The sequence below is a fragment of the Saimiri boliviensis genome, chromosome 5 (assembly GCF_048565385.1).
Source record: "Saimiri boliviensis isolate mSaiBol1 chromosome 5, mSaiBol1.pri, whole genome shotgun sequence".
NCBI lineage: Eukaryota > Metazoa > Chordata > Mammalia > Primates > Cebidae > Saimiri > Saimiri boliviensis.
The window spans coordinates 23,296,569-23,322,250 of record NC_133453.1 but is presented as its reverse complement, the minus strand read 5'-3'; the positions used below and the strand labels follow the sequence as shown (position 1 = coordinate 23,322,250).

At 50.6% G+C, this 25,682-nt stretch overlaps 1 protein-coding gene across 21 annotated transcripts in view; it reads right to left on the bottom strand.

The window, feature by feature from the left end:
• TNS1 (tensin 1) overlaps positions 1 to 25,682 on the bottom strand; it is a 212,175-nt gene that overhangs the window by 55,048 nt on the left and 131,445 nt on the right. For 20 of the 21 annotated variants that reach the window (XM_074399052.1, XM_039469591.2, XM_074399041.1 and 17 more), the window contains 2 exons: positions 25,297 to 25,362; positions 23,851 to 23,967 (listed from right to left, as the gene is read on the bottom strand). In XM_074399052.1, the coding sequence (XP_074255153.1) occupies positions 23,851 to 23,967; positions 25,297 to 25,362 (183 nt within the window). Of the gene's footprint in view, positions 1 to 598; positions 763 to 23,850; positions 23,968 to 25,296; positions 25,363 to 25,682 lie in introns of those variants that run through there. The other variant, XM_074399051.1, reaches the window with a different exon arrangement.

Here is a 25,682-nt window from a genome sequence, read left to right as displayed (position 1 = left end):
CTCACAACAAGCTGAATCCTTCTCTGCCGGGCCAGGGTGCCAGCCTGGGCACTCAAAGATCCCTGGCCAGAAGGGAGTCAGACTTCCAAGAGCCCTGCCAAAGTCAGAAGAAAGCCGTGAATGGAAGCCCACAGGAGGCTGGCGGGGAATGGTGAGCACCGGAGGTGCCCCGAAGCTCAGGCCACAGATGCAGGGAGGGGCATCCCGAATAACACCTCAGGGGGGCTATCCATGCTTCCACCTCATTCCCTCTCCCCACCTTATTTGCGCCCAAGATGAACCATCACCCCATAAGACTTAGTACAACTCAGACACACGGCCCCCCACCAACCCAGGCACCCTTGACCTGACAGCCGTGGCTCTTACGTGTCCCAGAAGCAAGTTAAGGAGGGGGACCATGAGGCCTGTCACATCCACATCAGACAGCAGCACAGGGGGCCAAGCCCCGCTCAGCCACAAGCCCTTCCCGGGTGGGGTCGTGACAGAGCCTACCCCTCCACACCCTCCTAGCACGGAAGCACCACCCCACAAGCCCAGGTCGAGCAGAAAGCCACACAAGGACACTCACAGGCCAAACAACTGCCCAGCAGACACTTACCCTCTGGAGGGAGAGGGAGGAAGGAGAGGGAAGCCCACTCTGATTTGATCCTGGTGCCCAAGTTCCCAGTAATTCTTACAGGGCTGCAGCTCCAAGTGCCGTCTGTGTCCTACTCAAGCTCCCTCCGACTGTCAGGGGTGGGAGGAGCCAGTGCCGCCTGCCTGCCCATGTACACACACACACACACACACCACTCCCTCCCTCCCTCCCTCCACTCTCCTGCATGCTCTCACCCCAGCTCGGCTTGCTCTGCCTCACTCTGGCTTGTAGGAAGCCAGTGGGATAAAACTGTCTGTAATTTCAGCCAGCTGGGTCCCCAGGGTTTCACTTATCATCCTGCAGCTATGCAGTTCTTGAATGACATCACAGTGGCTTCCCAAGCCCTCCACTCCCACCGGCCGGGAGTCAGGAAAAGTGGCCAGCCCAGTGCAGCCCTAGCCCCAGCCCCAGCCCAGCCCCAGCCCCTGCTCAACTCTCACCCAGCACAGTCAAGCCCAGCCCGGTCCCAGGGTCCCAGCACAGCTGGGTCCCAGCCCTGTCCCAGCACAGCCCAGCTCAGCCCCAGTCCCAAACCCATGGCAGCCCCAGTGCCTTGAGGAGAAGCAGGAGAGAACCTGGGAGCAAAGTGAAACTGAGCCCCCGAGCAGAGAGGCAGGGATGCAAGGGCCAGAGAGGGAGGGGAGAGAGGTCCTATGAGGGTACTGAGATTTATTTCCCCAAATTTTCCACATTTTTTTTCCATTCTCGGCAAATGGAAGGCAGAACAGATGACAACAATTTTCCAGCTGCTGAACAATAAGGTGGAAATCTTTTTTTCCCCTCTCTCTCCCTCTCTTTCCCCTCCACAGGGCAGAGTCTAGGAGCCAGGACACTTCCTTGACTTGGAAAAAGGAAAAAGGAAAACCTCCCACAGGGCCCTGCACCTCCCAGAGGTGGACACAGGGCCTGAACAGAAGGACCGGGGTATCACCCCAGCAGGGCTCCAGGAGGGGACAGGAGACCCAACACGACGTTCTCGGTGCAAAGCTTTGGATTCTGGCTTGGTGAGCTTGACATTTTTGGGGGCCTAACTTTAGGAAGGCCAGTGTGTGTCTGGCTGGGCATATTGATCCTCCAGGCCACCTGAGATGCTCCAATTGACTGGCTATTGGTATTCTGCTTGTTCCCATCTGTGGAAATCATGAATAGCACAGTATCATTTTTCAGAGCTCGCAGTGCCTCACCCTCATTCCCAACCACCCAGGTCCGAGGCAGACTATGCAGCTGAAACACAGGTGAATGGCCCTCAACTTCCTACCGTGACCCCGGTGTGCTCTGAAAAGTGCCAGGAGTCCCTAACTGATAAGAAGACAGCAAATCCCCACTCTTATTAGCATGCTGTTTGTGACTTATTTGTATATCAATTGAATCTCCCAACCCAGTTCTCAGAGTGGACAGGTGGTGATCTGGGCTTTGCGGCCAGACCAGTGGGAGCCTCAGTGAATGGTGTCTCCATGCAGAGGGCCCCAGCTAGTCTGCGACCCCAAAGTGCTTCCATGGACACAGGCTTGCCCTAAGCAGTGGTCACCCCATCCTCATGCCCAGGCCTTCCCAGCTAGGTTTGGTACTGCAGGATTGGGAGGGAGAGCCCTGCCAGGCACAGCCCACTTACTCCTCCCTCTGTTTCCCCTGAGCATGGGAAATCAGACACCTGAGCCCTCAGCCCCTCCTCACTGTCAGTACCCCTCCCTGGCTGTTGCTCTTTGAGGGTAAAGAAAGAAAATAAGGGGAAGAACAAAAATGGTACCCAGTGCCCTGTACAGCCCTATCTTTTTTTTTTCTTTCTTTGAGACGGAATGTCCCTCTGTCACTAGAGTGCAGTGGCACCATCTTGGCTTACAACAATCTCCTCCTCCCAGGTTCAAGCGATTCTCCTGCCTCAGCCTCCCGAGTAGCTGGGATTACAGGTGTATACCACCATGCCAAGCTAATTTTGTATTTTTAGTAGAGATGGGGTTTCACCATGTTAGCCAGATGGTGTCGATCTCCTGACCATGTGATCCACCTGCCTCAGCCTCCCAAAGTGCTGAGATTACAGGCATGAGCCACCATGCCCAGCGCACTGCCCTATCTTCACTGATGAGATAAAGTGAGACAGCTTGTCACAGACTTCAAAGAGACCATTAAAATCAGGAAGGGCAGGGGAGGGGAAGCAGATGGGTCCCAAGCCTCAGGCTTCACCTGGGGAAGACCACAGTTTGGACAAACTATGGCAATTATCCTCCTACCTCCATAGAACCTTCTAGAACTAACCAACAAACCCCAGGCTTCTGAAAGATTTAAGGCACTCCAGTTCACCCACTTGTCCCCACCCCACCCAACCCACAACAGCATTAGCAGAGATTTTGTTTGCATACAACCTTCATGATTATTTGCCCATCTGAATACCATCTACATTATCATTATGTGAGTTATAAAAATAAACTTCATTTAACTTAAATTAGTTCTAAGCACAATATCCATGATGTCACAGATTCAATGTGCAAAATATATACCTTTTTTCCGATATGCATCAAAATAAATATACCTAATATCACTTCATATATAACTAGCAGTCTGACCCCTGAACCCATGCTTTGGAAAACACTACCACACAACAGTTCCTTCCAGTGGCAACCCCGTCCAATGGTTCTCCACTACCATCCAGGGGAGCAGCTATACTAGAAAGCCCCCGGGAAGTTTTATAAGAACCACGACTCCACCCAGAGGTAAATCTGTCTGGGAGGGGCCTGGGAATATGAATTTGAAAATGCTCCCCACTGCAAATAAGAGACGGCCAGAATTGACAAAAACTGTTCTTAGCTGTATTCAAATGCTTCCAGGTACAGGGATCTCTCTGTCTTCCTCCAAAAGCCCAGCTCACCTTTAGGGGGCTGTAATAGTGGATTTTAGCTCAACATAGCAAAAAACATCCAGAAGCCCTGTCTTTTCCACTAATTGGCCTTATGGTGGTCAATGGAATGGGTCAAAACAAACCAATCACTCCCTCGGGAGAGCCCTTCAGATACTGAATGAGACATGCCTATCCTCCCGAATCTCCCCTTTGACAGAGAACGCCTCTCCCTGCAAGTCCCTGAGCCCAGCAGACTTTCTGGTTGCTTATCTGCAACTTGCTTCCAGTCATTCTTGATCACTCTGAAGCAAGGGACCCACAAACGTCCCATGTGGGCACCCTGACCTATGAGAGGCACAAGAGGCCTGTCACATCCCATGTTCTGGAAACTATGATTTTGTTAATGCAGACTAAGATCATGCCTAGCCCTGCTCATTCTCATCACTTCAGTATCTGCAGGTTAAGAACATGGACTTGGAAGTCAAACAGACATTGATTTGAATACAGAGACTACCAATGACTAGCTTGAGACAACCCTGAGCCAATTACTTGCCTGAGCTTCAGTTTCCTTATCTGTAAAATAGGTATATTAGTCATTGTGTCTCAGAAAGTAGTGCAAAGACTGATAGAACCCATGAAAAACTCTCAGCACAGTGCACAGAACACAGGTGTTCCAAAGGACAGACCACCAGCAGTGTGGCATGGGCTTCCCTGTCTCCCTTTTCTTGCCCTGTGCCCCCTGCCCCCTAAGCAGTACCTCTGTGACCCTATCTCATCCGGCCATATGTATCACACCCAATACATAAGCTTTAGGACATACCCTATCTCTGCTCGAAAACCATGGCCTGGAATGCCCGGTACAGAGAAGAGGCTCTGACTCCAAGGCACAGACTCCAAGGAGGTGATAGCGTTCCATTAACAAATACTGAGGCTATCCCAACACTGGCCACTGCCAACGGTACGCCTGAAAATGCATTGCCACTTCTACCTGCAGAGATGGCTTCAGCATCAAGGACCACATGGAGAGAAGGATGGGCATGACCTCAGCTGCCCGCATAAATAGGAAAGGACTTCCTGGGGGCTTGGGCAGAGGGCGGGACATGGCAAATCTGGTTCAAAAAAGGATACAATTCATTTTACCATGTTTCCTATTGGGCGGGGGGAGACAATTTTTTTTTCTTAAAACAAACTACAGAAAATGACAGGAGAAAAGTATTTCCCAATAGGGGATGGGTTAAACTAAGCTTGAAAGATGATGGTATTACTCTGTCTTCAGAGACAGCTGAGTATTCCCTGTACCCTTTCAGATGGCCCTGAGCAGGGAAGTTTGATGAAACACAAGTTTTAGAGGGAGAGGGGTGGGCCTGGATACCTTCTGGAGACTTCTCAGGTACCAAGGATTCTTCAAGACCCCAGATTTGCCACTTGACGCCACACCGTAGACAGCCAGCCCAGGACATTTGCTAGAATCCCAGAACGGTCAAGCCAGAGGATGTGGTGAGTTCATCCAGCCTAACCTACCCACCCAATTTCATCTGTCCAACTCAGGGAGGGGAAAAGAGTTTCCCACAGTCACAGATGGTCAGTGCGGGACTGAGAACGCCACCAGGGCCCCTGGCTCTCTGAGGGAGTCCTCACCACTGCCAAATCTCAGTCAGACGCCATGAGCTGAGTGCTCAGAGACTATGAACTCTCATTACAGAAGAGCCACCAGTGTCTGCAGGTCTAGCCGTGCAAGGAAAGTGGGACATGGGCGGGCACTTTTATAATGAAGACATACTCCCCAACTATAGGTCAAGCAAATACCCCCAATCCCTCTAAACCATCCTTCTAGCCAGCAGACCTATGGCTGGAGCCACGTGGCCAGGGCCCCTCACTCACACTGAGGGGTCTCTCCAGGGAGGAAGGGGGTCCAGCCTCCATGGCCACCCCCTCCTGAGGCTTAGCCCCTTCCTGTCAAGCTCTTTCTTTTCATTGGCAGCAACATTCCTGCCCTGGCTCTTCGTTCTTTCTCTTAAGGAGTAGAATGGCTGAGTGTGTTCGTTTCCAAGCAGCCCCATCCCAGAACAGAGGGAGGAAACAGAACAGAGTGTCCCCAGTGAAGGGAGAGATGAGCTCACAAAGATGAGAGGTCAGAGGAAAGAGATGCACCTCCAAGGTGAACATGTGACAATAACTGCAGGGAACATGTGACAATAACTGCAGATATTTGGGGTTATCACACTTGGAAGAAATACTCCTGGTGTCTAATGGGTAGAGGCCAAAGATGCTGCTAAACATCCTACAATACACAGGACAGACCCCACAACAAGCAAGTATCCGGTCCCAAATGCCAGTAGTACCGCAGGTGAGAAGAAGCCCTGAGCTCGACTGAGGGGTGAGAGGCTTAGCGTAGAACAGACCAGTCTCTGAAGTGAGACTCAGGAGTCTTGGGTTTCAACCCCAGCTGGGCCACAACTTCACTGCTTAACACTGGGCATGTGATTTCCTTCTCATGGGACGCCGTTGACAAAGTGGTAAAATGAGCGGGGGGAGATAAGCTTCAAACCCTAAAACTTCTGGTTCTATGGTGGACAGCCATCAAGGAAGAAAAAGGGGTGGCTGGAGGGAGTAGTCAGGGTGGGGGAAGGAAGGGGTCCCCCAAGATAGGCATGGTGTCAAGGTCTCAAACACCTAGGGATAGAGGGAGGAAGAGCCCGCTACCTGGGGTGGGCACAGCAGCTGCATATGTGATGAAAACATGTCCTTAGACCTCTCCAGGACCTCTTCCCTGCCTCCCAGCCCAGTGGACAGGGAAGGTAGGGCCACAGAAGCAGGGCGAGCTTCAGGCATCCCTCGCAGGGCCTTAGCCTTCCAGGGTCTTCACACTCCCCATCCCAGGAAGGCAGTGGGCAGAGGCAGGCCCAGAGAACAGTACAGGAGCCCCAGTGCCAGAGGATTACTCAGGAAGGGAATTGCCAACACCCAGGCAGATGTTCATGTTGGATGAGGGTTGGAATGTATCCACTCACTGCCCTCCTGCTTCTCCCCACCCTTACTGCTCCCAGGACATGGACACCATGTCAGTGGCAGTCCTCATTTGCGGAGGATGGAGGGAGAATTGGGAGAGGGGATAAGGGGCTTTGGGAGTAAGGGTGAAGGAGAGGGTAGAATGGAATGAGGCAGGCACATTATTGACTATGTGCCTGCACTTTAATGGAGGTCCCCTTGTTTGGTTCCATGACTGCCTTTCGAAGTGGGCATTGTTATGCCCATCTTCCTGATAAAGAAACTAAGGCTCGGACCTAGCGGCTTACTCAGGATTACATTGCCAGTCTGACTCTGACACTCATGCTCTTTCTGCTTCCCAGAAGGGAAGGAGAAACAAGAAAGGAGATGGAGGAAGCAAAGCGTCAGGTCTTAGAAGATCCAGCAAGAAAAAAGGAGTGGAGAGTGACAATAAAGTCACAATGCTGGTTTATAACGAACTCTAGCAGCCAAGTGAGCACTGTCCCCATCAACCCGATTCCCTGGAAATTTTCTGCATTCATCCTCACAATGCTACCAGGGCATGCTTTCCAGCAAAAGCACTTCTGGAAACAAGTAGAACACTGTCTCAGAGGTGGTTTATAATTCACACAAATGAACCCATCTCTGCAAGTGAGGTCAATCACTTATTCTTGACCCAAAGCAGGTCTCAGCATCCACTTACAAGTTGGGTTACGAAACTGGCTGGGCAGTTTTATAATTACAGCTCCCAACATTGATGGCTGGGGCTATGCAGTGGGGCAAGAGGTCCTTGTGATCCCACATAGAGAGGTGGGTGTGAGTGAAGGGGTCCATGTGGTTCCATGCATGAGACGTAGGTGTGAGTGAAGGGGTCCATCTGGATCCATGCATGAGAGGTGGGTGTGTGTGGAGGGATGCATGTGGCTCCATGCATGAGTAGGTGCAGAGGTGGGTGGAGGATCTGGGTGGGTATCTGCTTCCTTCCCTAAATAATTCCATCTAGGCCTAGGCTGAAAGTGACTCACTCATGCAGAGGCCACCAAACCACGGAACACAGGCCTACCTAGGAGACAGGAGCCAGGACACCACCCTTGGGCCTTTCTGTTTTTGCATCACATAAGGAGCACCTATCTGCTTCTGGAAGGTTCTCAAGCAATGTACAGACAGAGATAGGAAGAAAGGGATGGAGAGATCTGAGAAGCTTTGAGCTTTCATATCAAAATCTGATCTCACTGCACCTGGAAAAGGAGAACACACATCCAAGAACACTTTGCTGCAAACAATTTTTTAAAGCAATCAAAGGCGTTAAGTCTCAGATGAACAGCCAGCACACTGACTGGCTGTAAAGATGTAAAGATCAGGCAGTCTGAAGCTCCCCTCACCCATCAACAGCTCTGTTGCTGCTCCCCAGGGCACAGGGAGATAAATGGCCTGGGATTGACCATCCTGGCCCAGTATCCTGAAGCCAGGATTGTCTGAGACAGGACACCTCATGTCCCTGAGGGATAGTCTTGTGAGTGCAAATAATGCTTGATCAAAGAAAGGGGGGGGCAGGAGAAAAGGGACTTTGCGGTGAGACTCCTGAGTCCCCTTTGCATAAGAATGAGCCAGGGCCTCGTCAAACCCTCAGTTTGCCTTGTTTTCCAGCCGTGGTCACTCATCCCACCTAGACAGATGTATGGGGTAAAAGGATTCTTCTCAACTTTCAGAAAATCTAGAAAATCTAGTTCTGGCACCTGTTTCTGTTTCTCAGATTCCCCAAAGGCAGGTGGGGTTCTCCTGAATGTCAGACCTCCATCGTTCCAGCAGCAGCTAAAATTCACCTCTTCAATTCTTCTGCTAGACCTCTAACCAGCCACGGTGCAACAAACAGATCTAAAGAAAATACTGGTCAGGCGAGGTGGTTCGCACCTGCAATCCCAGCATTTTGGGAGACTGGGGCAGGTGGATCAGAAGGTCAGGAGTTCGAGATCAGCCTGGCCAAAGTGCTGAAACCCCATCTCTATCAAAAATAGAAAAATTAGCCGGGCATGGTGGCGGGCACCTGTAGTGCCAGCTACTTGGGAGGCTGAGACAGGGAATTGCTTGAACCCAGGAGGCGGATGTTGCAGTGAGCCGAGATCATGCCACTGCACTCCTGCCTAGGAGACAGAGCAAGACTGTGTCTCAAAAAAAAAAAGAGAGAGAGAAAGAGAGAGAGAAAGAAAAGAAAACGTGGTCTGGCTGCAGCAGCAGACTGGGAGCCAAGGGGCCAGAATTCTAAGGGGTGAGTTTAGACAGGCCTCAGTTTACTCCCCTGTGCAATGGCTGACAGCAAGTAGGGGATCCCTAAAGTCCTGTTTGGATCTTAATCCTCAAGGATACAACTCAGAGAAGACACTCCACCACCAGGCCCTGTTTGGATCCCAGAGCCCCTGGACTCTGTGGGCCTATTTCTCCTCTCCTTGGTCCTGCCCGGGTGGCTTCAGGCTCCAATCTTGTCTGAGGCTATTTCTGCAGCAGCCATGGAGCCCCTGAGGCTAGGACAGGAACAGGGACTTACAGGAAGTCTGTAAACACACGCCAGGCTGCAGAGGTTCCCAAGCCATGCAGGACAATCAAGGGGCTGATTTATTTTCATCAGTGAAATGCTGAAACTCAATCTCTGGAGCAAGATGACCCAGCAGACAGCAGCAGGCAGCTCTTCACCCAGAGCAGAATTAGCTAGTCCCCAGCCTCCCAGGCCTCTCCACTGGGGCTGGCAGAGGGAGGACACAGGGAGAGGGCTGAGGCTGGCCAGCTTAGCCACTGTGGCTCCAGATCCCTTGGGCTGGCCTCTCCTCTCCCCCATCACTGGCCTGCAAGGGTCTCCAGGACGCAGGCACAGCGCTGGGCAGAGCTGTACAGGCATGCTGCCCATTTTTACTCACCTCCTATTCCCTAGGTTCTCAGACCCCAACTGCAGGGGGCAGAGGGGCAGCGATCCTCAGGACTCCTACCTTGTGGAAAATGGTGAGAAATGCTATGCTGAGAAATGGTAGGGGTCAGAATCCAAGCTCTGTCCCTCCCTGGCTGTGTAAACATTGGTAGGTTACTTAACCTCTCTGTGCTTGTTTCTTCAGCTGTGAAATAGGAACACGAGTACTCAGGCCACAGGAGAGTCATGAGGAGTACAAGAAATTATGGGTACCTAACAGTATCTCACATAAGGGGGAGGTGTACATTAAAGGAGGTCGGTGGGGAAATGATTCTCCTCCTCATCCCCAACCAAATCACTGACTGGGAGCATCAATTAATACAATCCTTATGAAGGCCAATCTGGCCCTGCCTATAAAAATGATTTACACATATATTCTTCTACCCAGCAATTCCACTTCCAGAAATTTGTCCTATAGATAGACTTACCCAAATGAAAATGGTATATGTACAACACTATTTACTGCAGCACTTTTTGGAAACTGCAAAAGATTGGAAACAACTTAAATGTTTCCATGATTTAAAGGCAGTTTTAAAAATGTAGTTATTAAAACGTAGTCCTCACATACAATGGAATAGTATGCAGCTGAACAAAATGAGAAGACTCTTCACCTGCTATTATGGAAAGATCTTTACAAGGTATCATTGGATAAAGAGGCTGAGGGCAAAGCCAAATCCTTACCATGGCTGCCAGACCCCAGGTCATCTACTCCCCGTTACCTTATCTCCCAACACAACCTGCAGTTGGTCACACTGTCTTCCTTCCAGCTTCCCAAACATCTCAGGTGGGCCCCTGCCTCAGGGTCTTTGCACCTGCTGCTCCCTCTTCCCAGAATGCTCTTCTCCAGATATTTGGCCAGCTCCTGCACCTCCTTCAAGTCTTGGCTCAAGTGTTTCCTCCTCAGAGGGCCTGGACTGACCAACTCCCCTTTTTAAAAATACCAACTCATTCAGTGCCCCATTCCCAATCACCCTACTTTGCTCCATTTTTCCCAGACTGTTGCTCAACTTCAAACAGGCTCTTTCATTTATTTATTATGTCTTTTAAAAAATGTGTTATTGTCTGCCTCCACGAGAATGGAATCTCCACATGGCAGGGATCTCTGTTTCATTCATTGTTCTGTCCTCAGCATCTAGAAAAGTGAGTGGCTGGCACAGAGTAAGCACTCAATAAAGACTTGTTGAATGAAGAAGCAAATGTGACTGAGGATAGCTTAAGTACCAAAGAACGTAGATGATGGAGGTTTTTTCCTTTTCTTCATCTTCTTCTTCAATCGCATGGACTCAAGGTTAGGCCTGTCCTCATGTCATTCCCACCCTCCCACAGGTGGAAGTGTTTTCTCAAAGGGAGGAGGCCAAAATCTGCAGTCTGGCTGTCAATGATGACCAGTGCCAGGGAGGCAGGACCCCTGAGCAGAAGGAGTGAGTCACACCTGGGGATGGAGCCTGGCATTTGGATGATGGTGGGGAAAAGGTTCACAGACACCTAGTTCTGCATAGTGGAAAGAACACTGGACTTGCAGCCAGAGGCCTCAGTTCAAAGTCCAGCCCAAGAACTGGGATGGTTGAAGGTGAACTCAGGGAAGTATTTTACAAAATGCCACCCAAGGTCAGGTAGTGGTATTAGCAAAAGCTAATGCTTAAATAGTGGCTGAGCTAGGTACCTGCAGATTATTTCTTTTAATTCTCAATGCTCTAATAAAGGTACTAGCCTTCTCCCTACTTTACAGTGAGAAAACTGAGGCCCAGAAAGGCTAAATGATTCACCCAAGGTCAACAAAATGCAAGAGGTAGAGCTAGGGCTAAAGCCCAGACAGCCTGAGTCCCAAGGCCATGCTCCCAACCATACGGGGCCCCCAAAGGATCTTCCCACCTAAAGATTATCACCTCCCAAGGACGTGGGTTCTACCCCCTCCGGCCCACTCTGAGATACTGCCCTTAATTTTAATGAAGGCAGCCTATTACTGAAGCTATGTGAGTTCAGTGACTTTGGCAGGATTTTAGAAAGTCTCATGCCAGGGAGAGGGACACAGAGAAGAAAGAAGGAGATTTATAGGGGATGAATCATCCATGAGCAGCTAAGGAAGCAGAGGGAGGGTTATCGAAAGGAAAAAGGACTGATCATTCGCCAGACCCCAGATCCCTTGAAACCTTTTCCCATAAACAGCCTCAGAGTTGCCCGTCAGACAGAAGGCAGGGACTGGGAGAGTGAATGGACCAAGAGGGAAGGGGTCTACTGCAGGAAGACGGGTACCAGGTAGCAGGCAGGGGAGGGAGGGAGTAGATGCAGGTGGGCTCCAGGGAGGATGCCACCTCTCCAAGACTAATGGAGAAATTGGCCCCAAAGCCAGGCCAGGGCAATGAGCGAAGAAGCTCAACTTTGCCAAAGCAAACCAGCCTCCAAAAAGGCAGGGAGGAGCACCCAAGGCCTGAATAGATTCAGCAAAGAACCATCTGGAATAATCCAGAAAGAGGACCTTTACCACAGAAGGCTAGATGCTGCTGTGAGCTGAATAGGGAGGCTGGAGGGCTGGAGCCTGAAGGCAAGAAGCCCCACTGTGGGAGCCACACACCCACAGAGCCGGGGGTGGCATCCACCCACCCCCACCTGCATGGGGCTCTGAGTGGCCTGGGGGAGTCTCCCCAGGTGGCCACACAGGGAGGAGGTGAGGACAGGCCGCCCTCAGCCAGCCAAGACCACCAGGGCAAGAGAGGCAGGTTCCGTGGACATGTCTACTGTGGGTTTGGTGTGGTTTCTTTTGTAAAAGTTGCTCTGAGCCGGGCGCGGTGGCTGAAGCCTGTAATCCCAGCACTTTGGGAGGCCGAGGCAGGTGGATCACGAGGTCGAGAGATCGAGACCAACCTGGTCAACATGGTGAAACCCCGTCTCTACTAAAAATACAAAAAAATTAGCTGGGCATGGTGGCACATGCCTGTAATCCCAGCTACTCAGGAGGCTGAGGCAGGAGAATTGCCTGAACCCAGGAGGCGGAGGTTGCGGTAAGCCGAGATCGCGCCATTGCACTCCAGCCTGGGTAACAAGAGCGAAACTCCGTCTCAAAAAAAAAAAAAAAAAGTTGCTCTGAAAAACTGAAAACCAAACAAAGGAGAAAAGAGGCCCCTGTACCCCTTCAATGGCAGAGAGGGGAGTGGAGCCCCAGGACTCTGGTGAGGGTTTCCGGGCCAGCTCAGCTCAGCTCCTGGGAGCAGCAGGGGCCCCAGGGAACAGCAGCCCCGTCCTCGGCCCCACACTGCAACTGTTCTCACCTCCCTGGTCTCCTGCAAGGGTGCTCTGGCCCCTCAGCTCACCTCCACCACCTCCAGCATTCCGCTAAGATCCCACCCACCCCACCACAGTGACCAGAGCAATTGTGTCAGGAAGCCAGTCAGATTTGATTGCTTCTCTTTCCTTTTACTTTCCAGACTTTGAGCCACATCATTATGCCACTTTTAAATCTGAAAAACAATTCCGCCTTCAATGCCATCTATCCTCCCAGGGGCCCTTCGAATCAGACTCTCTGCAAAGCCAGCCCCTCTGATCATAATCATCCCCAGAAGACACGGCACTTGACGGAGCCCCTTCCCCACGGGCTGCGGGTCAGAGTGGATACAGCGCTGGGCTGACACCCCCGGCCCATCTCCAGGCAACCCCCAGGCACAGCTTTTTGTGTCCCCAGGACTTGCACAGTACCCACCACCTAGCAGGGGATCAGTGAAGTATTTGGAGGAAGGAAGAGAGGGAGGGAGGGAGGAAATGATGGGTGCAAAGCAGCTTTAGGTGGGTAAGAAAAAGTGTTTGATTGACAGAAGCTTAAATTTCTTTTCTTAGATATGATTAGAGTCGGTATCTTGGGGTCTTGACAGGTCCAGATAGCTTGCACTTGTCTACAGGTCTGGCAGGAGAGGAAACAGGGAGGGAGGCTGAGGGGGAAAGAGTACACGTTTCCCCATCCCCTGCCTCAAGCTGGATATTTGAGCACAAGAGAGCAGACTGTGCCCAGAGCTCTGGCTGGCTCTGACCATGGCTCCGGCCTCCAGCCTGCACCCGATGGCAGAGATTACAGAGCACCAAAGGCACATTCACTCGTGAGGGTATTGGTTTACACTGTGTTGCATGGGCAGAGGCTGCTCCCCAAGCCTGCCAGCTGCCTCGAAGAGCAGGGCCAGCTAAGGGTCCGAGGGCACTGAGACAAACCCAGCACTGCTCGACAGGGACCAGCGCGAGCAGGTGGCTGGCAGATGCTGGGTCGGTGGTGTCATCTTTTTACCCACAAGGTCAGGCTTGCCTTGTATTTGAATTCTCAAGACTCTGATTGTGCCAGTGAGTTGGGAGAAGACTCCCCTCTTGGAGAAGACAAAAGAACCAAGAACGCTCCTCCAGAAGCTGCTTCATCCAGGCCTCTGTCTTGGCCTCTATGCAGACCAGCACACACTAAGATCCACTCCTCTTGTCCCTCGACGTCTCTGTCTAAGGGGGCCAAGGGGACAAGAGGGCCAATCTCCCTGCCACAGCTGATTCACCCTCTCACAGTTGGGAAGTTCTACCAGGGGGCTAACCCAAACTTCTCCTGCTAGTCTCTCAGCCCTTTGTCCTATATGATGTGATAGACCAAGGACAGAACCTTTCAGTAGCAGCTTTGAATTTCTCCCTCCCCTGCTACTGCCCCCAACACCTTGAAGTCACAGGCCAGGAGGGCTGTCCCCTCTGGGGGCCAGGTGACCATTTCCCAGCAAAATCAGTTCAGGGTCGAATCCCAGGCTCTCAGCACCCACATATAGAAACTCGCCCCTGAAGCTCTCTGCTCAGACTCAAGGGGTACATGTGTCACTCCCCGGGAATCTTGGACTGTTTCCCTGAGTTATCTGGGACCACCTGCAATCCTGTACTCCCCTCTCTTGCTGGTTCCTCCCACGTCTTACTCAAAAGTTCAGAAGGCAAGAATGTCAGACCCTGAGAAAACATATCAAGGGCAAACACTGTGGTGCACATGAGTTCTCTCCCACAGCCTCACCCACAGTGAGCACAGGGACTCTTCTCCCCACTGCTGAACTGTCTCACTCTCAAACCTGGGGACACCTTCTCACCACTCTCCCATCCGGCCTGGGCCCCAGGAGATGAAGGGAGACAGGGCTATGCAGGCCGGGGGCTGGCTGGCAGGCAGAACTCTCGGGCTTTTGTGCTGCTGTCATCCAGGGATCTGAAACTCGCCTCCCTTTCCATATAATGGGGTAGCCCTTCCAGGTCAATCCAGGTACCTCTTCTAAAGCTGAAAAGACATCAGGCCACACAGTCTAAAGCATTTGGGGCTACAGATGAAGATCACAAAATGATAGGTAGCAGTGTAGATCCCCGACTGGTTCCAGACCTGCCATGTTGGCATCCTGCCTTCACCATTTATCCAGAAGGCTTCCTTGGACAAGGTCCTTAACTTCACTGTTTCTTGCCTCAGTTTCCTCATCTATTAAATGGGAACACTGTTTGTGACTAGATGTTCACGTGAAAGTACTTGAGTCGCAGTTGTCAAAGAGGCCTGAGGACAATGAATGATACATTTCAAAACTACAGCAGGAGACCACCATGCAAGGCTTGCAGAAGAGATGACTGATATCAAGAAGTGCGAAGACCACACACAGAATGGGAGAACACAGCTGCAAATTATATACCTGATAAGGGACTTCTTGCCAAAATATAAAACAAATACTTACAACTCAATCATGAAAAGACAAAACAAAAATGTAAAAAGTAAACAGAGGATGGGGATAGACATTTTTCTGAAGAAGATACATAATGGCCAATTAACACGTGAAAAGATGTTCAACAGCATTGATTCTTAGGAAAACACAAATCAAAACCACAGTGAGATACCCTTTCACACCTACCAGGATGGCTAGAATCCCAAAGACAGAAAGTAAGTGTTGGTGACAAGCCAGAGAAAGTTTCATACGTTGCTGGTAGGAATGCCAAATGGTGTAGCCCCTTGGGGAACAGTCTGGCCATTCCTCAAATGATGACACACATGACCCAGCAATTCTACTCCTGGCTGTCAACCCAAGAGCAATGAAATCTTAAGTCCACACAAAAACTGGCACATACATGTTGATGGCAGCATTTTCCATAAAAGCCAAAAAGTTGAAACAATGCAATGTTCATCAATTGATGGTGAAGTATGGATACACAAAATATGGCATGGACTACACTAGAATATGATTCACCAACAAAAATGAATAAAGTACTGATACATGTTACAACATGAATGAACCTTGAAAACATTAGGTCAAGTAAAAGAAGCCAGACACAAAAGACCACCTATCGTATCATCACTCCATTTACCTACAATGTCCAGAAGAGACAAATCTACAGAGACAGAAAGTAGATTAGGGTTAGGAGCTGGGGGCAGAAATGGGAGTGGCTGCTGCTGCTTATAAGGTTCCTTGGGCCGGTGGTGACAAAATTGTTCTAAAATTAGATCATGGTGATGATTGTACAAGCCCAAATACACTACAATCCATTGAATTGCATACTTTAAACAGGTAAAGTTGTGGTATTAAATTATATCTACACAGCTATTAAGTTTTTAAAAAGAGAGTGATGGCTGAAAACTGTTTTGTGGCTCCAAACTATACCGCCATACACATCACACACACACATACATATCAAAGGTGTGAAAAGATCAGGAAGTGGAAGACAGTAAGAGGGATTGTGGAGAGCGTGTGTTTGGCGGCAAGACCCACCTTGCTAGAGGCGTCTCCTTCATCTGGGTGAGTCTGCACAGAGGCTCAGCAGGTGCCCGCAGGCACACGGAGGATGTGAGTGGCAGGGGTCTAACTGTACTGTGGGAACAGGGGCAGGGCTGCACTGGCCACCTCAACCCCCGTCTTTGCAGAGGTCAAGAGTGCTGATGATTTACTTTGGACCAAGGTAAGGGAGAGCCGACCTGGGCTGCCTCAAATGCTGTCCACGAGGGCCCCCTACAGGGGTAAGAGATTTCAGCAGGAGGAGGCTGGAGGAAGCGAGGGATGACTGGGCTGAGGAAGGGGGTCCTGAGCATCTGAACAGAACCATGTTCGCCACCCAAAGGGAACAGCGAAAGAAAGACTTTTGGACAATTGGACAGGGGTCTCCCAAATGTCCACAGAAGTGCTGCAGGAGAGAAGCCAGATGGCATGCAATGCCTCCAGAATCTTCCATTGGCACAGAACCCAAGACGCACCATCTGTGTCTCTGTCTCCACACAGAATATGCCTGTGCAACCTCACCAGGCAAGAAAGAATGTTCTGGAATGTTCCCCCTTCCTAACCCTAAATACATAAGTCAGGAAAACAGAAAGAAAACTTAAAGAGCCTCCCCACCCATGACCCCTCACCTGCCGCACTCCCCCCGCACACACACAGCAGCCAGGTAAGAGCTGACAAGGGAGAGAAACAAGTTCACCAGCACCAGGCATATTTATTTATCACCAACCAAAGGACCTTGTATTACTTGAGAGTGACTAGAAAAGGGATGGGGTTTTCCCTAATGTCATTTAGGGGAAGGGAAAACAGAGTAGACTTGAAAATGGTAGCAGTACACAAAACACGTAGCTTTATCATCACATCCTTCAACTTCCGCTTATTCAGCCTAACAGGTAAAAAAAAGCACCCACCTATAGGTGGTCGGGAAGGATTCATCAAGAGAACATACAGTCAGTGGTGCCAGCACCCAGTAAGTACATAGTGCTATCATCCCATGGTCATCGTCAGCAACAGCATCCTCACCATTGTTAGGGTTTTGGAGCTAGAAGCCCTTTTTGGATGCCACCCTCCTCAATTCACTGATAAGGAAACTGAGAACCAGAGAGGTGAAATAATTTTTCCAAGGTCACATACCAAATTGATGTCAGAGTCACATCTCCTGACTCCCAAGAGTGGGGTTCCCAGAGCAGAGCCAGCTACAGATGGTTCCCAGAGAGCAGAGTGGGAAGGGGAACGTGGGCTTTTTCTTAAGAGCAGAGGGCTAATTCAAAATCACATCTCGGTCATCTCTCCTCCAGCAGCTCAATGGCAATAATAACAGACACAAATCACTGCCAGCACAGCATGCACTACTCTGTTTGTCGCATTTCATGTATATTACCTCACTATATATCAGACAATAATCCTGTAAGGAAAGTACTGTTATTGAACCCATTTTACAATTAAGACATTTGGGTCTCAGAAAGCTTAGAACCAGATCTTCCGATTCTAAGTCCCACAGCCTTAATCCCTATAGTAGAGATTGGTCTGTTCAACCTTACTTCCAGCTTCTCATCTTCTATACACAACTTCCTCGCCCCCTTTGAAGCTAGGCGTGGGTGTGTGGCTTGTTTTGTAGGTGCTACCAGATGAAGCTGCCCTCAGCCTAGAGTAGCTGTGATGAACAGAGACCTTGCTGACCCTCAGCAGACACATACCATGAGCAAGAAATATGTTTTTGTTGGGGTAGGCCACTGAGAAGGTGGGACCATTTGTCACTGTGGCATAACTGAGCCTCTCCTGACTGATACCACCACTAAGCCATGCTTCTTCCTGCTCTGAGCCCATGGGTTGGTTGGGAAGGTCTGAAAGGGAAGCCTGGCAGGCCCCTCTTAGCTCTTCAAATGTCACAAAAAGACACAATGCTTGAGCTCAGTAGAGAAAAATACTATGTACCCCAACCCTCACATTTTAAAAGGAATAAAAAGGATCTACAGAAAAGGAGTTACCAGAGACACCCAGAACCCAATCTTCTGCCTCCCAGGCCAATGTCTAACCATGCCAGTCTATCTTTCCATGTCTCATCTATTTATTTCTTTCTCCTTCTTGCTCTCTGCCTGTTTGCTATATCTCTTTCCCTCCCTTTTTCTTCTTTCAAAAAAAATTTATGTGTGTTTATATATATGTATGTGTGTGTGTGTGTGTGTGTGTACATCTCACAGAGTCCTTGGATAAGCTCAGCTCATGAGAAGTCATCACAGAGCAGGGATTCCTGGCTCCAGGCAGAGGCTCCTCCCCAGACGAAAGCACTTGGGGAGTGGACGGGCACCCTGCAGACCTGGAAGTTCTCCCTTGAGGGCTGAGAAGCTTGGACACAAAACCAAGGCCCCCTGTCACCAGCCCCCAGTTCTGGTGGGATTGTCCATGGAAACAAAGGAAGGACTGATGGGTGCCAACCAGGAGAAACCCAGAGGTGAGGAGGACGCCAGCCCCTCGCCCTTGTCAGCCAGGCTGGGAAGCTTGTCATTCCCCAAGTCACCCTGTCCTTTGTTGCTGAGCAATCTGCTTTCCAAGAGCACCCCTCACTTGCCCAACCCCATTCCTCATCCTCTCTTTTGAGTCAAGAGGAACTCTAAACAACTGACATCTGAGGAAGTCACAGAAAGGTGGGGGTGGATGAGAAGGCAGGGAGGGACCCAGGCCTGGTGAGCCTGTGGGCTTCTGAGGGGCAGAGGGCAGCCCACATCCCTTGGTTCAGGGCCTGCTTCTGAGAACGCTTGCCCTGGAGCACTACGGAGGAATTTGGAGCCTGTGCTATACTGCAGAGGCAAAAACACAGCGTCACCCCTACCCATGGGGACCTGGAATCTGAGCACAGGGTGTCAGAACTCAGGCCAAGCTGCTAATGGGGCTTCTGGAGGCTGTGAAACTGGTGTAGGCCAGAACACCAAGCTGGCAGGCTCCAGACCTAACTGGAGAAAAGCAGAGGCACCCGCAAGGAGGGGACCAGACCTCTTGCCACCACCCATCCTTGACCCTTACTTCCTACCCACTCAGTATCAAAGGCCAGGGGCATCCAAATACATACAACCCAGAAAACTCCCTCTCAGGTGTGATGAGCTGAACTGTTTCCCAGCCAGATTCCTGTGTTGCAGTCCTAACCCCCAGCAGCTCAGAATGCCGCTGTATTTGGAGATATAGCCTTTAAAGAGGCAATTAAGGTGAAAAGAGATCATCAGGGTGAGCCCTACTCCAATACGTCTGGTCTCTTTATAGAAGAGATGAGGATGCAGATACATGCAGAAAGAAGATAATGTGAAGACACAGGGAAAGGACAGCATCTCCAAGCCAAGGAGAGAGGTCTCAGGAGAAACCAGTCCGCTGAAACCTGGATCTCAGACTTGCAGCCTCCAGATCTAGGAGAAAATTCATTTCTGTGGCACAAGCCCCCCGGTCCGTGGTGTTTTGCTGTGGCTTCCCGAACAGACTAACAATACTTCAGGTGTGAGGCTCACCAGAAGGCACTGCTCTGGAAGTAAAGGGTCCCCAAGATGGCAGGCACTCTGCTCCTAGCCACTGTCCCATAGCAGAGAACATCGTTTGGTGGAAAGTCATTGTTATTGAGCTTCCATTTGATTTTTCACCCTCATCAAGTGCCTCCTTCTTCTTGCCCAAGTGCCGGTGAGTGCAAAGTCTCTACCACTGCCTCAGAATGCTAAACAGAGGCACAGCTGGACCCGTCCCACAGTGAAACAGGCTGCCCTGTGTGGTAGTGAGTCCCTGTCATCATTAGGGCTGCAGAAGTGAGACAACCGCCCTGAAGGAGCCACCTCAATGAATTAGGGGTGTGGGTTCGGGGGTGCTGATAAGCTGAGCTCCAAGGGAGGTGGAAAGGGATTTGGATTCCAGTATCAACTCCACCTCTTGTCTCATGACCCCAGACAAGATTGCTAACCTCTGCCTACTTCCAGGGTCTTCACTCAGGATATGGGGTTAGTACAGGCTGAGCTGAGCTAATGCCAAGGAGGATCCATACATGGGGGTTTCCTGCCCCTTTGGCAAGTCCCTTTCCTCTTGGGCTTTATGACTGGCCTGGCCCCCTGAGCCTGAGAGGTCAGCCTTCAGAGAATAGCAATTCAACAGAATTTGGGAGAAGGCTCTAAGTGTCATAGTGCTGCAGGCTATAAACTTGAACTTGGAGCTGGGTTGGGGGGCTGCAGGCAGTGAGGAAAGAGTTAAATGCAGAGCAGTTCCTGAGCCAAAGGTTGAGTCAGGATCAGTAGGAGGGCCTCCTGGGGGACCAGGAGCTCTGAGCCCAGTGCTGGCCATGCTTCACTACCAGGAGAGGGCAAGGTGGGGACACAGGTCACATGAGAGGATACAGGCCAGAGATGACATCTGCTCCTGACTGCCTGGCTCAGTGCTCCCTGCCCTCCATTCCTAGTCACCTGGTGGGCTTCAGAGGGAATGGTCTGGCCTCTACTATCACCCTCCCCCAGTGGGCCTGAAATAGAAGAGGTAGACGGGGGGCCACTTTCACAAGTGGCCCCAGGTCACCTTGGACACTCATCCCTCTACCTGTTTGGAGAAGCCAGCCACTCATCAGAAGCATTCCGGAGTGAGTGGCCCACACTCTTCTCTGTGGGGGGGGCCAGGGGCTGAGCTGTTGCCTGCACTGACATTCTGCCTCAGAGTGAGCCCAGTGCCTCTGGGTGCCATGCTCCACGAACAGCCCCCCTCACCTAACCCTCCCTCTTCCTAACAGTCAGGATGGGGTGACCTTGTCTGTCCACAGGTGAGAGTATTGGCTAGAGAGGTCCTAGGCTCAGTGAGACCCAGGTACTGCCACCAAACCAGATGCCCAGAGCAGGCCCCTAGGGACGTCAGCCAACCCAGGACAGCACAGTGGGCAGTGTGGTGGCTTGAAACCTAGATCTTTTCTTGACAGGCTTAGCAAACTGGGGCAGGTTCCTAAGGGGTTACCCTCTGTGCTCCAGCTTCCCCATCCGGACGTAATAACAGCCACAGAATCGCTGGGCGCATCAGATGAAATGGCAACTACCAAGTTCTTGGTGCCAGGTCTGACGCGTGGTAAGCCCAGGCCTTCTCCCTTAGCCATGTCTGCGGGCGCCTGACATGCTGGCCACAGCGATCCATCAGGGACTCCTGAGGAAGCACGGCACACAGCCCCTCCTCAGATTGTGCTGCCCTCAAGGGGTTGAAAATGATTTGATGACTGAATCCCCATTTCACAGCAGGACAAACCGAGGCCCCAACGGAGGGTATCTTGTCAAGGGGTTTGAAGCCAGGTAGTTTGTCTGCGGAGGTTGCATTCTTAACCACATACTAAACTGCCTCCCATGAAGGCTGCCACAGGCAGGGAGAGGGGACAGAGGGCTGGCGAGGGAAGGTCCTGGCCACCTCTCCTGCCCCCTTGCCCTTCCTTTTCTCCCTTCTAATCTATTCCCTCAGGCAGAGGGATGGAACCAGCAGGACCTTTTGGCCAGTTAAAGGTCAGCTCGTCCTGCAAGTACAGAGGGGCCCTGGCTGGAGGCTGAGAAGCTGGCCCTCTGCCGAGAGGGGGAGCCGCTCTCAGTTCTGCTGTCCCTGGGCCGCCTCCCACTCTGACCACTCTGACCGTCTGCTCTTCTTCCTTCCCCCACGGCCAACTACATCCTAAGCCCCATCTTTCCCACAATTCCTCCTCACCCTTAATTATTTTACCTTTTATTTGCCTGGCACTTTATAGCTTACTAAATGTTTTAACATTTATCATCGCATTGACTCTGCACCAAGGAGAGATGGAGAGACAGTAAAAATTCTTTCCAATTGCCAAGTGTTCTTGTTAAAAATGCAAACATCCCCAGCACAATGGCCAATTAGGCTGGCAGCCACTGAGACCTCAGAACAAATTCACTCCAGCCTCCGCTTTCTGCTTGGCCACTCAGCACGAGGCTGCTTTTCCAGAGCAGCCTAGGGGGTCGGAGGGACCCGGTGGGGTGTCTTGGCCAATCCAAGGGTACTGAGCCCCTGGGAGAGGAAAAACACCACAGGAAGGGGTTGGGAACCGAAGCAGGTGTGAGGACAGGCCATCCATCCACTTTGCAACATTAAACATAAAAAATGTGCTCTCAGCAAGTCCCCAAATTATAGTCCAACCACCCTCCCTCATCCCACCTCTCTCTGAAACCTTGTGCTCATTCTGGTGCCCCCAGGTCAGAGGAGAAATCTTTCTTCAAGAAAAGGCCCAGTCAGGCGCAGTGGCTCATGCCTATAATCCCAGTACTTTGGGAGACCGAGGCGGGTGGATCATGAGGTCAAGAACTCAAGACCATCCTGGCCAACCTGATGAAACTCCATCTCTACTAAAAATACAAAAAAAAAAATAGCTGGATGTGGTGGCGCACGCCTATAGTTCCAGCTGCTCAGGAAGCTGAGGCAGGAGAATCACTTGCACCCAGGAGGCGGAGATTGCGGTGAGGTGAGATCACGTCATTGCACTCCAGCCTGGCAACAGAGCGAGACTCCATCTCAAAAAAAAAAACAGGTCCAAAGACTTTCAGAGAGGAGTCGTCAAATTCAAAACCTTGGGGAAGGAGACAGGAAACAGGGTGGTACAGAGGAAAGAGGGCAGGGGGAGGCCCCCAGGCCTGCCTGTCTCTAACCCAGCTTTGCCAAGGGCCCCAGGATGGCACAGCCCCACCAAGGACTGGCTTCAGCTGGGAGGAGAAGCCCAAATGCTGGGTGCTGTCATCCTTGAAAGGGCCTTCCTGGGTCATGGGGGTAAATCAGGAGTTTCTGCCTCTGGTGGGGTCTCAGTTACCCCAACAGAACACAGATGGGAGATGGGCCGGACCATCCCGAAGGTCCTCCCAGCTCCAACATTCTGCGGTCCTACCACCAAATCATGAAAAGAAGCTTGTGGCCAAACCCCAGACAGGGCATCTCAAGAATTCCTGAGCTCTAGGCATGCTCACTTTCAAAGCCCACCCCAAATCACCTTATATACATGCAAATAAACCACATAAATAAATAAAACACACGTAGAACTCTCAAGAGACGACCTGAGTTGCAGTTGACCATTTGACATAATGTTAGGTTTGTAGCTAAATTAAACATGTATTAATTTCAATTCTGCTGCTTTCTTTTCAAATTTCAGGGCCTATCAGTTTGTTCCCAGCTCTCAAACATTTGTGTTGGCTGTGGATGAAAGCTCACAGGCCCTAGATCCTGTGTCTCTATTCCTAGTGCTCTGACCCCAGAGAACTCAGGCAGCAAGCCTGAAGAAACCCAACAGTGGGTTTAATGTACATGTAACAAATGCTGTTTTTGCCACGCAGTGTGGGGTATCTCAAGCTCCACTCAAGACCGCATCCTCCAAAGAGCCTTCCCAGACCACTCCAGCTCTCAAAATCCCTCCCCTGCCGATCCCAGAGAACTCACTGTCCACGAAACTGATTTGGCTGCAGCAATAAACTTCCGTGATAACCCCCTGGTGGCCATTTTGCTGTACTCTTTGGCTCTGTCCTCATTTTTAATGTTTAATGCATTCATATGTGTGCCATAGCGTCCCCCAGTGAACTATGAGCTCTTGGAGGTACCTCTGACTTCCCCTCTGCCTCCTCTCGAACCCAGATCTCTTGACAGCAGACCAAGAGAAGCAAGGTCACGTGAGCAGAGGCTGTGCAGTCTGGAGAGGGGCCGGGAGCCACTGGGTCCCACCTACCCTCCATGCCGTCATCTCGATGCCCACTGAAGTTGTCGTAAGAGTCCCAGCGGATGAGGGGGTCAGAGGTGTTATAGTCCACAGACACGCTCGGCCCATTCTCCAGGTGCTCCATTCCTAAGAGGGATGGGAAAGGCAGGGGCAGGCAGGGAGACAGTGTGGAGAGGGAAAAGAGATCAGCAGCTGGAAAAACAGAGAAGCCCACAAGCTCCCCAAAGAATGCTCCCTGAGGGACTTCTCGTTTTCTTGAGCATGGCAGGCGGGACCAGTGGCTTAAGCTGGACGGAGAACTGGGAATCTAGTTTCTTAACATTCTTGCAAAGGCTCATGCCGGGTCATAGGGGTAAATCAGGACAGACACTGAAGAATGAAGACCCCCTGGAAGAAAGCAGGAAGGACCCCTGGCTGGGTGTCTGTCTCTTTCTCTTCTGTGTCCCTGGGGCTCCTGAGGCAGTGCCAAGAGACTAGAAAGTCTGCCCCTGAAGTCAGACGCTGGGGATGAGGGACAGGCTGGTTATGAGCTGCACGGGGTCAGGGACAGCAGGAAATCACAGCCCTGACATTGAAAGGGCATAGACCCTCCAAAAGGTCCTCCTGGGCATAGCCCTGCCCCACTCCTAAAATTCTCTCCACTCTGGACAGAAACCTAGGGACACGGCAGAGTCTCCTTCCTACCTGCAGAAAACCCAGCTCAACATTAGGACAAATACCTAATGCATGCAGAGCTTAAAGCCTAGATGGCTGGTTGATGGTATAGCAAACCACCATGGCACATGTATACCCATGTAACAGACCTGCACATTCAGCACGTGGATTCCAGAACTTAAAGTAAAATTTAAAAATAAGTACATAAAATTGTTTTAAACCCAGCTCAAAGACAGTACAGATGCCAGTCAAGCCTTTCAGGGTGAGTTCCCTTCCTGGCTTGGCAGTCTTTTCCATAGTCCATCCAGGGTCCTCTGCCCGTAACCTAACTTCATCTCCTTTCATTCCGTTCTCAAATAAGATGGGGAACAACTGGTCTCCACTTATAACCAGTCTGGAGGCTTAAAGGTTATTATTAAACTGGCCTTCAGGTTGAATCACCTCAGTTCTCATAAATACTCATCTATCCAGCACCTTTGAGTGCCCCCCGCCCGCCAGCCACACCCTCCATCTACCGTGGCCCTCAGTCTCTGAATATAGCAGGCTGATGACCTAAGGGAACCAGAACAGTTTATCCAGGCCAGCGCCTCTCTGTCTGCTTTTTTATTTTTATTATCCAGAGATTAAGTCACTGGTTCACGTTTAGCTAGGGGTCCACTCTGAAACCCAGATCCTTTACTGATGGCCTGCCTCTCAAAGATAAGTTGATCGTTGTGGAACAGACCAGGGGTGGGAGGGTGGTGGGAATAGGGTCAGGATACAGGGAAGGAGTGAGAGAATGAATTCTAACTTGGCTTATACCTTGAATTTTTTCTGGTCCGTAAGAAAATACAAACTCCACTTTGCCATATTCTGGAAATCGATCATCTGAAAAAAGAGAAGGAAAATCAAAAATAGGCCAAAAAGTCCCTAAAAGGATTCCATAAAAAGTTTTCTTCTAGAAAAAATTAAAATACCATATATGTACACAGTTAATAATATAATAATAATCAAAGCATATTCATATTTTTACATATATACATAAAATTATATCTATACAATGAAATTAAACTCCTGCTCACTCTGGCCCCTGTCCTACTTGCCTGAGGTAATGAGGTAACTGCTTCTGACCATTTCCATTTCTTTTCTACTAGCAATTTACCTCTAAGAGTCTAAATAACAGCCATTATTTCTATGCCACTATTTCT